Here is a 13352-nt window from a genome sequence, read left to right as displayed (position 1 = left end):
AAGATGGCTGCTCTGCGCACAAAACAATAAGTGAAATCTGTAATAAGACTGTTTATTAGCACTTCTGTCTAATTTTTGTCTCATTAAATCAGTTGTACACACAGTACAGTCCAACGTCTATCAGTGGACAATGTTCCTACAGTGTTCGTACGCGCAAAATAGCACACTTCGTTGTTATCGACTAGTATTGCTAACAATGGCTAACTTGGCTAGCACTACAAAGATGTGTTTTTCGCCTTTTCTTTCTGGAACGCGTTCAACTGGGATATGACGTCGTTCTAGAATGAGTTCTAGAACACGACTGGCTTCCGGAACTCCGGACGGAACATCCCGACAACGTGACAAGAGACCGGCCGCGTGCCCGGAACTGGGCGAGGCGTTGGTCAGCGGACAGGGCGGGCACTGACCTGTCTCCGTGTCCCAGAGTTTGAGGTAGCGGTCGTAGGCCGCGCTGAGGAACTGGGTGCCGGTGTTGTTGTAGCAGATGTCCCGCACCGCTTTGCTGTGTCCTGGTGAGACGACATTGCGTTACATTACAGCCATTTAGCAGAACATTTCATCCAAAGCCACCAACAATAATGACGACGACGACAACACACCCACACACACACATATATTACATATCCACATCCATTTCCCCGGGCGTATTATTAGAGATCGACCCTTGCTGCTCCGGCATGATGGGGCTTTTGATGTGGGATATGGAGTCTGGCGGCAGGGAGCTGGGGTGAGTTGGAGGTCTCTCTCTCCTCTCACTCCTACCCCCCTCTCTTTCTCTGTATCTGTCTCTCTCGCTGTCTCTCTGTACCCTCGGACTATCTATCCTCTCTCCTCTCTCTCTAGCTCTCTGTACCCTCTCTTTCTCTGTACCCTCTCTCTCTCTCTCCATCCTCTCTCTCTCTCCCTCTCTCCATCCTCTCTCTCTCTGTACTCTGTTCTCTGTCTCTCTCTCTCTCTCCCCTCTCTCTCTATCCTCTCTCTCTCTATCTCTAGCTCTCTGTACCCTCTCTCTCTCTCTCTCCCCTCTCTCTCTATCCTCTCTCTCTCTATCTCGAGCTCTCTGTACCCTCTCTCTCTCTCCTCTCTCCCCTCTCTCTTTGTCTGTATCCTTTTAGAGACGGGACCGATCTGATCCAGTATGAGGATCGGCCTCCTATCCAGACGTGGTTGACGGATCAGGTATTGGCCTGAGGTCGCCGGCCCACGTACCGACCCAGGAAGTGAAAAAGCTCCGGTATTCATTCATTCAATCATAGGCTACAATTCACATCTCCCTCAGTCCAGTGTCTGGTTCACCAAACTAGCCTCCCTACAGACCGTTTGCTTACGTTTGCAAACGTTTGGTGCGGAAACCAACGTTATGCTGAAAAACGTTTAACTTAGTTTGCAAAGAACGTTCATGAGTGAAATGAAAGTTGAGTTGCATGCGCTGCTCTAGCTGGTTACACTAGACGGTGGCGGAGGTTTTCCAAAAGCAAATGTGCCTATTTGGCAATATTTCGAATTTAAACCCAATGCTAATAGGGAACCTGATAACAATAATGAGGCAATCTATAAACTAGAGCCATTTCTCCCTCTCCTTACTCTTGTTGTGAAATATGACACCGTTCTACTGAAGCCGAGACCCACTTGTGTGTGTGGAGTCACAGAGCAGAGAGGGGGTCTCATCACAAGCTTATATTTGACTATTTACTTTTTATTTGATGAAAGATATGAGAAAATGAATATATAGACTAAGTAGGATTAAAGGATTCTTTCATTGTTAGGCCTACATCCAATATACAAGTAGTCATATGTTAAAAATTAAAATTGATTATTTAGTATGGTTATTTAGTATGTATTTAATATGATTCATTATTATGTTTTGGCTCCTCAACAAGATACAAGATATCCTAATAATAAACAGTTCAATGCAGTACAGTAGCAATACAGTATGGATATGGTGTGTGCAAAGTGTATAAAGTGTATGTTAATGATAATAATTAATTAAGTTAATGATAAATAATTATTCAAGAAAAAAAGACCGCTGGTATCGGTATCGGATCGGATCCAAATTCTAGTATCGGAATCAGATGGGAACTGAAAAAAAGTGGATCGGTACATCTCTCTATCCTTTCTCCTCCCTCTCTCTCTCTCTGTGTAGAGCCAGTCTATCAGTGATCTCTGGTCTCTCTCTCTCTCTCTCTCTCTCTCTCTCTCTCTGTGTAGAGCCAGTCTATCAGTGATCTCTGGTCTCTCTCTCTCTCTCTCTCTCTGTAGAGCCAGTCTATCAGTGATCTGTGGTCTCTCTCTCTCTCTCTCTCTCTCTCTCTCTGTGTAGAGCCAGTCTATCAGTGATCTCTGGTCTCTCTCTCTCTCTCTCTCTCTCTGTGTAGAGCCAGTCTATCAGTGATCTCTGGTCTCTCTCTCTCTCTCTCTCTGTGTAGAGCCAGTCTATCAGTGATCTCTGGTCTCTCTGGGCGCGGAGGGCTCAGGCGCCGCTCTCGTTAAGCCCTTTATAGGGTCTGCGCCATTACCACGGCGACATAACAGTGGCCCCCGCCGAGGGCGGCCGGCGTGAGCGCTCTCTCTCTCTCTCTCTCTCTCTCACACACACACACACACACACACACACACACACACCCCGCAAGAGGAGCACAGACAAAACGCGCGAACGGCCGCGCCTGCGCTCAGAACCGACGGACGCCTTGGTTCTTGTTCTGCTGCGCCCGCTGGGCCGAGCTCGCTCCTGTTGGACTGCGGCGCCGTGATGGGGGCACTGCGGATTGAGTTTCGATTTGCCTATCGTACCCTCCACCCTCCTTTTTTTCAATCAATGGAAGGAGCGAGGGAAGGGAGATGGAGCGAAGGAGAGAAAGTGATAAAAGTCAGAGAGAGAGAGAGAGGACACGCCACTGCCGTGTTAAATAAGTAAAGAGTGTATAGCCCTGCTGGGAGATAACGGCAACCCCATTAGAGCTGCTGTTAATGTGATGGGATATTATGGGATGGCACACTGATACTGGATCACTGATAACCCCCGTCGTCCTCCTCCTCCTCTCCCTTTTTCTCTCCGCCTCCCCTCCTCTATCTCTCTCTCCTGTCTCCCTTTCATCCCCCCCTCCCTCCCTCTCTCTCCGTCTCAGAGCTGTTGAATTATACATGCGGGGAGCTGACAGGCAGAACCACATCGAAGGGACATAACCTTCTCTCTGAAGGCCTGGCTCCGCCCCGCCCTACCCTAGCACAGCCTAGCCCAGCCCTAGCACAGCCTAGAACAGCCCAACTCGAGCCCCAGCACAGCCTAGCCCAGCCCAACCCTTGCCCCAGCACAGCCTAGCCCAGCCAAACCCTTGCCCCAGCACAGCCTAGCTCAACCCTAGCCTAGCCCAGCTCAGCCCCACCCTACCCCAGCACAGCCTAGCCCTACCCTAGCACAGCCTAGCCCAGCCCTAGCACAGCCTAGAACAGCCCAACTCTAGCACCAGCACAGCCTAGAACAGCCCCAGCCCAACCCTAGACCAGCTCAACCCCACCCTACCCTAGCACAGCCTAGCTCAGCCCCAGCCCAACCCTAGCACAGCCTAGCCAAGTCCAGCCCAACCCTAGCCCCAGCACAGCCTAGCCCAACCCTAGCACAGCCTAGCCTAGCCCCAGCACAGGCTAGCCTAGCCCAAGCACAGCCTAGATCAGCCCAGCCTAGCCCCAGCCCAGCCTAGCCCCAGCACAGCCTAGCCCCAGCCCAGCCTAGCCCAAGCCCAGCCTAGCTCAGCCTAGCCTAGCCCGATGCCCCAGCGTTACAACAACACAGAACATCGCCAGGATTCGTTCCATCTATGTTTGATCAGTGAGCCGTTCAGCTGAACCGACCGGTAACTCGTGACCGGAATGTCAAAGCAGAACAACACAAACACGGTGGCTCCCGGGAGCCCGACTCACCGATGAACGTCCGTATGCACCTCCTCTCGCTGTACACCTCCCAGAGCTGCGGAGACGAGGGGAGAAGAAGACAGGAGAGAGATGAGCGCCCGCTCTGCCGAGGGGCCCGCCCGCTGCTCGCCTCGCCCCGGCGCCCGCGGGGTGGAGGGAACACGAGAGACGGGTGGAGAGAGAGAGAGAGAGAGGGAGGGAGAGATAGAGAGCGAGAGAGAGATAGAGAGAGAGTGAGAGGAGAGCCACGTGCCGCCCGTCAAGGGTTATGGATACATTAAAATAAAAAAAATAAAAATAAAACGCTGGAGATTGATTAAAAACACTCTCTCTCTCTCCAAAAACCCAACAGAGTCTCGTTAAAGCCCGGAGGGCTTCGTTCAGGGGGGTCAGAATTGGAGCAGTGACACACAGGAGGGGGTCAAAACTAAAACCACAGGACAGCTTCCACACCCAAGGAGAGAAACGGGGGGATGGAGATAGAGGAAAAACAAGGAAGGGAGCAGAGATGAGAGGAGAGGGGAGGACAGGAGAGGAAGGAGAGGAGTGGGGGAGAGAGAGGAGAGCTGAGAAAAAGGGAAGGGGAGAAACGGAGAGAAGGGGCAGAAGGGTTAGGGTTAGGAACGGCAACCTCACCTTGATCTTACAGTCCATCGAGGAGGACAGCAACAGATGACCAGACATGGGGAACAAACGGATAGCGCTGACACCCTGGGGAGAGAGAGAGAGAGAGAGAGAGAGAGAGAGAGAGAGAGAGGTTTAACGACCACTGGGGTGTGTGTGAGATGTCCATGCGCCGGTGCTCGGTCCACAACTTCCAGCCTGTGTGCTCAGCAGCGACAAGATGGCCTGTCTGCTCTCCCCTCTGCTCTCCCGTCTGCTCCCCTGTCTGCTCTCCTGTCTGCTTTCCCGTCTCCTCTCCTGTCTGCTCCCCCGTCTGCTCCCCCGTCTGCTCCCCTGTCTGCTCCCCCGTCTGCTCCCCTGTCTGTCTGCTCTCCTGTCTGTCTGCTCCCCTGTCTGTCTGCTCCCCCGTCTGCTCCCCCGTCTGCTCCCCCGTCTGCTCCCCCGTCTGCTCTCCCGTCTGCTCCCCCGTCTGCTCCCCCGTCTGCTCCCCCGTCTGCTCCCCCGTCTGCTCTCCCGTCTGCTCTCCCGTCTGCTCTCCCGTCTGCTCTCCCGTCTGCTCTCCCGTCTGCTCTCCCGTCTGCTCCCCTGTCTGCTCCCCCGTCTGCTCCCCCGTCTGCTCCCCCGTCTGCTCCCCCGTCTGCTCCCCTGTCTGCTCCCCTGTCTGCTCCTCTGTCTGCTCTCCCGTCTGCTCCCCCGTCTGCTCCCCCGTCTGCTCTCCCGTCTGCTCCCCCGTCTGCTCCCCCGTCTGCTCTCCCGTCTGCTCTCCCGTCTGCTCTCCCGTCTGCTCTCCCGTCTGCTCTCCCGTCTGCTCTCCCGTCTGCTCTCCTGTCTGCTCTCCCGTCTGCTCTCCTGTCTGCTCTCCTGTCTGCTCTCCTGTCCGCTCTCCTGTCCGCTCTCCTGTCTGCTCTCCTGTCTGCTCCCCTGTCTGCTCCCCTGTCTGCTCTCCTGTCTGCTCTCCTGTCTGCTCCCCTGTCTGCTCTCCTAGCACTGCCTCCAAACGCTGCTTATTATCCATCCGGACAGCCAGCGGATGGTCGGGTCAGAGGTCGTTCCGCGCGTCGGGGAGGGCCTGGCGAGCGAGCACCGTCGCGCGTCGCCTCATGTTGGCCTTGTTATTCTTCCCGCTCTCGCTTACGTTTCGCATTCCGTCAAGGGCGCCGGCGCCTCCCCGACAACGTCCCTAGCGCACACACTGTCTGTGTGTGTGTGTGTGTGTGTGTGTGTGTGTGTGTGTGTGTGTGTGTGTGTGTGTGTGTGTGTGTGTGTCTGAGCCTACGAGCCCCGCTCCTGCTGCAGTCCCGAGGCGGCCCTCTGTGAATGTTAAGAGCAGGGCGGGCTCCCGGTGGCTCTGCTGCTTTGTGCTCTATTATGCTCGATCGCTACTCCGACACACGGCCCCTCAAATCCCTCTAAAACTCCCTCTGAAATTCAGCTGAGTCCAGTTTATCCATCCTGGATGGGATGGAGGACTGTATTCACTAACCCCCCCCCCCCCCCCCCCCCCCCCCAAAACCGCATTTTAGACTTGAGTGATTTCTTTTCTTGAAGTGTAAAGAACCGATGTGACTGCATATCATCAGTAGATCTCCTGTTCTGTGTTTTACCTCTGTTCCTCTGCCTCCATCTCTCTCTCTGTCCCTCGATCTCCACCTCTCTTTCTCTCTCTCCGTCGTTACCTCTCTCTACCTCCCTCCATCTCTCCGTCGGCGTCTCCGGGAGCACAAACGCCAGAAGCTGGCCTATTATTCCCCAAGGTTAAGAGCTGCGCGTCAGAAAGAAAAAGGCGTCTGAGGCGACTCTTCAAAAATGAAAAAGCCGTTATTAAAAGGGGCTAGCTTCATACCTTCAAATATATCAGACCGACATGTGTCGGCCAGCTCAGGGCCTTCGTCAGGGTATCTGATACGCTGACGAACTATGAACTATGAACGAGCCGCTTTTAATAAAGGCTTTTTCATTTTTAAAGAGTTGCCTCGGACATCTTTTTCTTTCCGATGCATTCAGATACCTCCCCGAGTGAGTCCAGTAGAGCACCTTCATCACTTCCTGTGAAGTTTCATCACTTCCTGTGAAGTTTCATCACTTCTTGTGAAGTTCCACCTGAAGCTCCTTCCTGTATCCTGGTTCTTAAGAGCAGCGCGTTGAATACGAGAAATCATCCTCCCAGATTGGTGTTGATATCTTCTTCTAGCGGGTCCCAGAGAGACTAGGAGATTAGAACCGCTCGGCCGCAGCGAAAGAACTAGGTCTCTTCTTAGTCTCTCTCTCTTTCTGTCTCTCACACACTAGCCCAAGCACGCACGCACGCACACACACACACACACACTCCTCACCTTGGTGTGTCCAGTCCAGACGTGGATCTGTTTCTTGGGCAGGTAGCACTTGTCTGGTATGTCTGCCGTGCGCAGGTTGATGCCCACATCCTGGGGTATGTGGAGGTAGGACCTGCCCTGGTAGTCGTACATGTCTTTGACTGGGGGGGGACACACACAAAACACACACACACGCGGTGTCAAAACCTACCGCCCGTTCTCTGACTGGCGAGTTAGGCTGGGCGGGGGCGTGCGTTACCATGGAGAACGGTCTTCTCCTCCGCCGGCGCCTCCTCCTCGTTCCTCCCCTTCTTCTGCCGCTTGGCCGTGATCTCGTCCAGCTCCTTCTGCTCCTCCTGTCCACCAATCACCAGCCAAGACACGCACGTCATCACTGCCCACCTCTCGGCCAATACAACACTAGGTCCTTTCCTATTGGCCGGTTCATCCGTTTACATATGGACTAAAAATGACATTATACCACGGCTTGGCTTTGCCACAGGCCGTTTTATACTTCAGCACTCCCGTATTGTTCAATGTTGAGGTGATCAAGGAAAGTTAATTTCTATAGTTGGGCGGTATCCCACGCAACAGTACAAGCTGGGAGCCACACAGACAGAGCATGTCTTTTACCTGGTGAACTTATACGCAGGTCACATAAATAGAAGCACAGTGAAAGAGGATTACCAAGTTCGTCTGAGAATCAGGGTTGTTGCGGTTATCGATGTTGTGTTTGGGCACACACTGGTCATTCGCCGTTGTGTTACTTGTCCACCGTTGTTGGTTTTTTAAAACCCATTTAGTAAATTTTTGTGTATCAGCGCCCGCGAACATTCATCAAATAAAATAACTATAGATTAGATAGATCTCCAACACAGAGCAGCAGCATGTGTCAGATTTCCCTTATAACACGAATCCTCTCTCTTTCACTTTTCTTTGCGGACAAACTATTTTAAACATCACAGAAGCGGCTGTAAGTAGGCCTACAAGCGCTCTCGTCGCCGTCGTGTCTGTTTATGCTTAACGCAAACAATTTTCGACCCGTTCTTAAAAAGCCCTTCAAATTTAACCGCTCGGAGAACGATGCCCACGGACGGAGCAGCTCGGACGCTTGTAAAAGCACGGTGTTGCCGGTAACGCCGGCGTTGTCGTGAGTCGATCAACCGGCGGGAAAAGATCCATACTGCGGCCTCCTCGCTGAGAGCCCTCTCACCTCGGAGGGCTTGGCCCCGTCCTTCTCGTCGATGTACTTGGCCCAGGGACCCAGGAAGTTGTCCATGTCGTCGGCCTCTCCGCCTTTCACCTTCTTCCTCTTGTCGGACTTCTTTGGTCCGACCTCAAAAACGGTTAGTCCTAGAGAGGAGAGCGACACGGTAGAGAAAAACGCTAGAGGGACATGCTAGAGGAACACGCTGGAAAACAGGCTAGAGGAACACGCTAGAGGGACACGCTAGAGGAACACGCTAGAGAAATGGGCTAGAGAAACACGCTATGGAAACACGATAGAGAAACACGCTATGGAAACACGCTAGAGAAACACGCTAGAGAAACACGCTAGAGACACGCGCTATGGAAACACGCTATGGAAACACGCTATGGAATCACGCTATGGAATCACGGTAGAGAAACATGCTAGAGGAACACGCTAGAGAAACGCTACCATTTCTGCTGTTAGGCTGTATTTTATCAAGAACATTGACTTAAAATAAAAAACGCTTAATAATCACACCCAATCGGCTCCTTAGCTGTCTTTTATCAAGATGATTGACTTTGAAAAGGTTAATTTCAAGAACATTGACTTAAAATGTACTTTAAAAGGGTTGATAATCACACCCAATAATTACACGCAAACAAAAATTCAATAAATTTTGAATGGTCACCTTTCTTTTTCTCTGCCTCGTCTGTGGCTCCGATGTAGCTCCTGCCGGACATCTGGCTGGTGTCCACAGACGGGTCCAGGGCGTAGCCTGCATGGAGAAAGAGGGCGTCGTAAACAAATCTACACAAGAACCCCAATGCATTCAACCCCAAACCTAATGATCCCCCCCCCCCCCATATACACTCAGAATAAGCTTGGTGTACTCATTGTCACTGAGAGAGGCTCCAGCAGCTAACCGTAGGTGGAGAACGTCCTCCTCTGCTGTTCGAACATGAAGTCATTGACGTGAGCGGGTTCTGCGTAGCCAGAGAGCATGTTCCTTGGGGCGGCCATCTGCTGGGATCTGTATGGGTTGGTTGGACCAAACTGTAAGAGAGGCAGAAAGCAGAGGGCAATATAAAAACCGAGTCCATCCTGGCAAATTAGCACTTCACGTTTAGTAAAGGTCTTGTGAAACCTTACCTCTGGAGCGAACAAGGTTTCAAATGTTGGGTTGAAGAGGACCTCTTTGAGGGAAGGGTCCAAGTGTGTGCCTGTCTCTACTGCCTCCTGTTGTCGGGAAGAACAAAAACTCAATCAGCTTCTGGTCACTTTGTCATTATGTCTAACTAGCTGAAGACTGGGCTATTCAAATAGTTTAACATCAACTTAGCTAAGTATTCAATTACATTTGCTACGTTTTAAACGTGACGTTAGTAAACAGGGCATTTGCAGACGGTAGCCTTTCCCGCCGGCCTGCTTTAACACTAACGTAACTTTACGTAACTACGTAGCTAATGTTGTCTAGCTAAGCTAACCAAGCAGAATCCAAACTTTTTGTTCTGTTTCCAAACATACTCGACTCCAAGACGAACGGAACTATCTTGCTAGATAGTTAATATACCTGTTGGCTTATCTCTAAAGTAAAACTCCAAAATGTTTCCCTGTAGCAACCGAATAGCAAGCTAGCGTTAGCTTAGCATCAGGCTAGCTAATGTAATGTCCCAAGCAGGCTTACCTTCACTGCGACCTCTGGAGCTGCGTTTAGGACAGACAAGGACATGGTTTTCGGGGACGTTAACGGGAGGAGATGTGCCATGGCGTCAGGATCCACATTTTGGGGACTGGCATTAGATTCTGAGTCGTTTTCCGAATCGGAACCGCTCCCGTACGAAACGAGGCATCCTACGGCGGCAGACATGTTGGATGTTGTGAAAAACCTGACCGGAAACGGTCTGGAAGTATTTCGGTCTGTTCGTTTTGGTAGATTATAGTGAGTGGCTGCACCATGCAAGCCGGTGGGGCTACAGAGGGACGCTTGTTTTAAGTTAACGGTCGATGAAGGATGGATTTATCTATCGGGCCAGTCTGGGGAGGGGTACACGTCTGTGACCTAACACCGGGAACTCGGAAATCAGGGCTTTGGTTTGATATGCGGTCACAGCAGTGACACCGCGGGAAGGCCCATGTTCCCTAAACGAGATTTGTATGCATTATTTCTCTGTGCTGTTTTTTTGTTATGGAATTTGTATAAATCGTATAGTAATTCTTATTCTGTTATGATGAGCACTTTCTGCTATGTTTATATGAAAAGTGCTTTATAAATAAATATATTAGTAGTACTAGTATTATTAGTACTACATTGGTACAGGTACTGATGTGAGAGAAAGTGGGCTACTGGATCTCATTCATTCCAAATAACACTCAATATGGAATGCCCAAAAAATCCATTATATCAATATTGATTTATGATTGTGATGTTCATATTGAATTAATTCGGCGGAACTGTCTTACATCAAGCTAGCATGTACACAAGAATAAAGCGTCATACTCAGACAAAAGAGTAATCAATTTGCCAAGTACAGTGAGGGTTGGAATAATCAAATCGCTTGTCACGGTCTCGCTATCGATTGGATGAGCACGGGAGGACCAGGAGGGTTTTGGAGGAAACTGACCAATCGGATGCCAGTGCTGTGCCTCCCAGCGCAGTCACAGCGTGGGATCCTCCAACAATAGAAAGAGGTACGTACCATCACAGCGCGGGATAGGTGATTTTCTCCGCTAAAACATGGTGGTCGGGGCATCTAAACTGTGATATAGTCGGCTACAAGGCTATTCCCCGCGGTTGGAAATGTCGAGATAACGTTTGTGCGGAGTCCGTCTTCAACTCGATCTCGACAATTTTAACTCTGGGTTTAACTGTAGGGTAGCATAGGGATCCCTGTGGAAGATTTTCTTTTTCTTTTTGCCTTGATCCCTCGTTGCCGCTGTTCTAAACGGGATTCATTCTTATACTCCAGAATGAAATGGGGACGGATACTTGATGTGACAGAAACGGTGGCTCACTCAGAAGTACCGCAGTAGAAATGGCAAGAACATAGGAGGACTTGGACAAACATTTCAGGTAACGTTAACAGTTAATGCGCTCATGTCCCAATCTTTAGATCTCTCTGCTGACCAATGAGAAGTGGGAAAAATCGTTTTTACAATTGCTTAGCCAAGTTACTTTAAATACTTGTTTGTGTGCGTCTCGGAGAGTTGTGGACTGCCGACACCAGATAGCTGGCCTTTTTGCAGTGGTTTCCAATAGATTTGTGTGGTAATCCAATCCTGGTTGGCCATCACTGTCTGTCTGTCTGTCTGTCTGTCTGTCTGTCTGTCTGTCTGTCTGTCTGTCTGTCTGTCTGTCTCTCTCTCTCTCTGTCTGTCTGTCTGTCTGTCTCTCTGTCTCTCTGTCTGTCTCTCTGTCTGTCTGTCTCTCTGTCTGTCTGTCTCTCTGTCTCTCACTGTGGTGCAGCTTATCTAGGCTGGCTCCCATCACAGGTGACAGCAGGTGAGGGGAAACCAGTCGGTTTAATAACATGAATTGTGTTGCGCAAGTTTGCGTGAGAGCCGCATTCGAACATTCCTGCAAAGTAGGACATTTCACTCGAGTCTTTGAGTCGTAGCAAGACACCTTGAGATCGGGAGGTCGGGGGAAGGGGTTTAACCAACATCTGGACGAGCTCAGGAGGTTGTAAATGGATTTACGTTGTTTGCAGTGCAGCGTGCCAGCAACCACACCACGTTTTCATCCTTTTGGGATAACTGTTAATATAAAAGTGGACACTTATCGTTTTTTCTTTGTAACAAAGGTCATATTTCTAATTCATTTTTGGGTCAACATGTTCCCGTGTGTCAGATAATAAATAATATCTACGGGGTTATCAGCGTGTAGGCTACACGGTCGCTGCAGTGGAATCACGTAAGCAATGAAACGCGCACCGGCGCAGCGCAGCGTGGGCATGGCCGTGATTTTTCCCCACGGAGAAAATGCATTTACTTGTCAAGGCAGGAGGTTTGGGTGTCGTATTCGATTTATTTTAAATGCATCTGCAATGGAGCTCGATTGTCGATTGGCTATGGGGACGGGAGGGCGGGGGGGGGGGGGGTTGGGGTGCAGGAACCACCAGCGAAGGCTAAAGATAATTTGTAGGAAGCTTTGTGAAATTCGAAACCGAATTCTTTCTTGGGAGTTTTATTAGCACATATACTCTAGTAGACACGTTCGTATCTGGACACGGGTCACAACTCGTGAAACGGAAGATGTTTGTCATCAACACGCAAAAGTAGGCTACAGGCTATTTCACAGTCCTCATTTAATCAGATGATCTTTCCCTAAATACATCCTGCCGGCATTAGCAATGTCAAAATGTGACTGGCACATTGCAACACGAACGATCGATATAAGTGTATTGTAACGTTTTGCAGAGAAACAGTTCAAAGATCAAAGTCGGCTGTCAGGGGAGGCCGTGGCTCTGCAGGTATTTTACGCCCATGCTTAATGTGTCCTTTGAAGATTATGGCGATGGGATATCCCCTTAAAATCTCATTTTATCTAACCTGATTAAGATCACGATAGTAATCCGGTCATAACAACCCTATTACAAGTTAATATCATATCCATACCATTGAAACTATTGCTTGTAAGAGGCCTAGGTCTCTCTATCCGAGTCAATAGTGGAAGTTATTTTGTGTTCCCCTTAGTAGCAGTATTGAGGTTCAGCTGCCCTCCTGTAGGATAATCTCCTCTAGTAAATTGAGTTCACTTGCAGCTGCCGGGCCGATCAGCATTCAAAACATCACATGACACCTCTACGGCGGCTGTATAGCCTAGCCTGAGTTACGTTACAGCAGGGATGCCCACATTTCACGTTTATCTCTCTCTCTCTCTCTCTCTCTCTCTCTCTCTCTCTCTCTCTCTCTCTCTCTCTCTCTCTCTCTCTCACACACACACACACACACACACACACACACACACACACACACACCGAGCAGGAGTTTCCCCCTGCGCAGCTGCTCGAGGAGAGGGCACACAGGTGACTGACTGTGCTCGACCCCGGCCCAGGTCCCAAACCATCGCCCGTGGTTATCTTTGAAAGTGTGCACTTCTTTCGCAAGTCGAGTCCTCCCTCCCGCCCCCCCATCTCCCTCCCGGCATTCCTTATCTCTGCTCAGCACACTTGGAGTGAACTAGGACAAGCAGGCGATATACTGCACTGGCGAGCGGCATAGAACCGAGAGGCCGGAAGGATGGATGGCGTGCGTCCGCCCACTCGGGGCGCCAGCTCCACCTGGTTCGGCGTTACGCAACCAGCCTGCCTAAAGGT

At 50.5% G+C, this 13352-nt stretch overlaps 1 protein-coding gene across 1 annotated transcript in view; it reads right to left on the bottom strand.

Annotated features, from left to right (window-relative positions):
* The window catches only part of cdc40 (cell division cycle 40 homolog), a gene marked incomplete at its 5' end in the record, with an annotated part of 21887 nt that extends 11983 nt beyond the window's left edge, over positions 1-9904 (bottom strand). Inside the window, 10 exons of the mRNA XM_084453500.1 lie at positions 408-509; positions 3919-3964; positions 4546-4620; positions 6867-7006; positions 7105-7201; positions 8059-8198; positions 8726-8812; positions 8961-9090; positions 9187-9273; positions 9722-9904. Coding sequence (XP_084309626.1) covers positions 408-509; positions 3919-3964; positions 4546-4620; positions 6867-7006; positions 7105-7201; positions 8059-8198; positions 8726-8812; positions 8961-9090; positions 9187-9273; positions 9722-9904 — 1087 coding nt within the window. The remainder of the gene's footprint in view (positions 1-407; positions 510-3918; positions 3965-4545; positions 4621-6866; positions 7007-7104; positions 7202-8058; positions 8199-8725; positions 8813-8960; positions 9091-9186; positions 9274-9721) is intronic.
* Between the last annotated feature and the right edge of the window lie 3448 nt (positions 9905-13352).

Source organism: Borostomias antarcticus (assembly GCF_949987555.1).
Source record: "Borostomias antarcticus genome assembly, chromosome: 19".
Classification (NCBI taxonomy): domain Eukaryota; kingdom Metazoa; phylum Chordata; class Actinopteri; order Stomiiformes; family Stomiidae; genus Borostomias; species Borostomias antarcticus.
The sequence above is the reverse complement of the archived record's forward strand: the minus strand, read 5'-3'. Positions and strand labels throughout refer to the sequence as shown.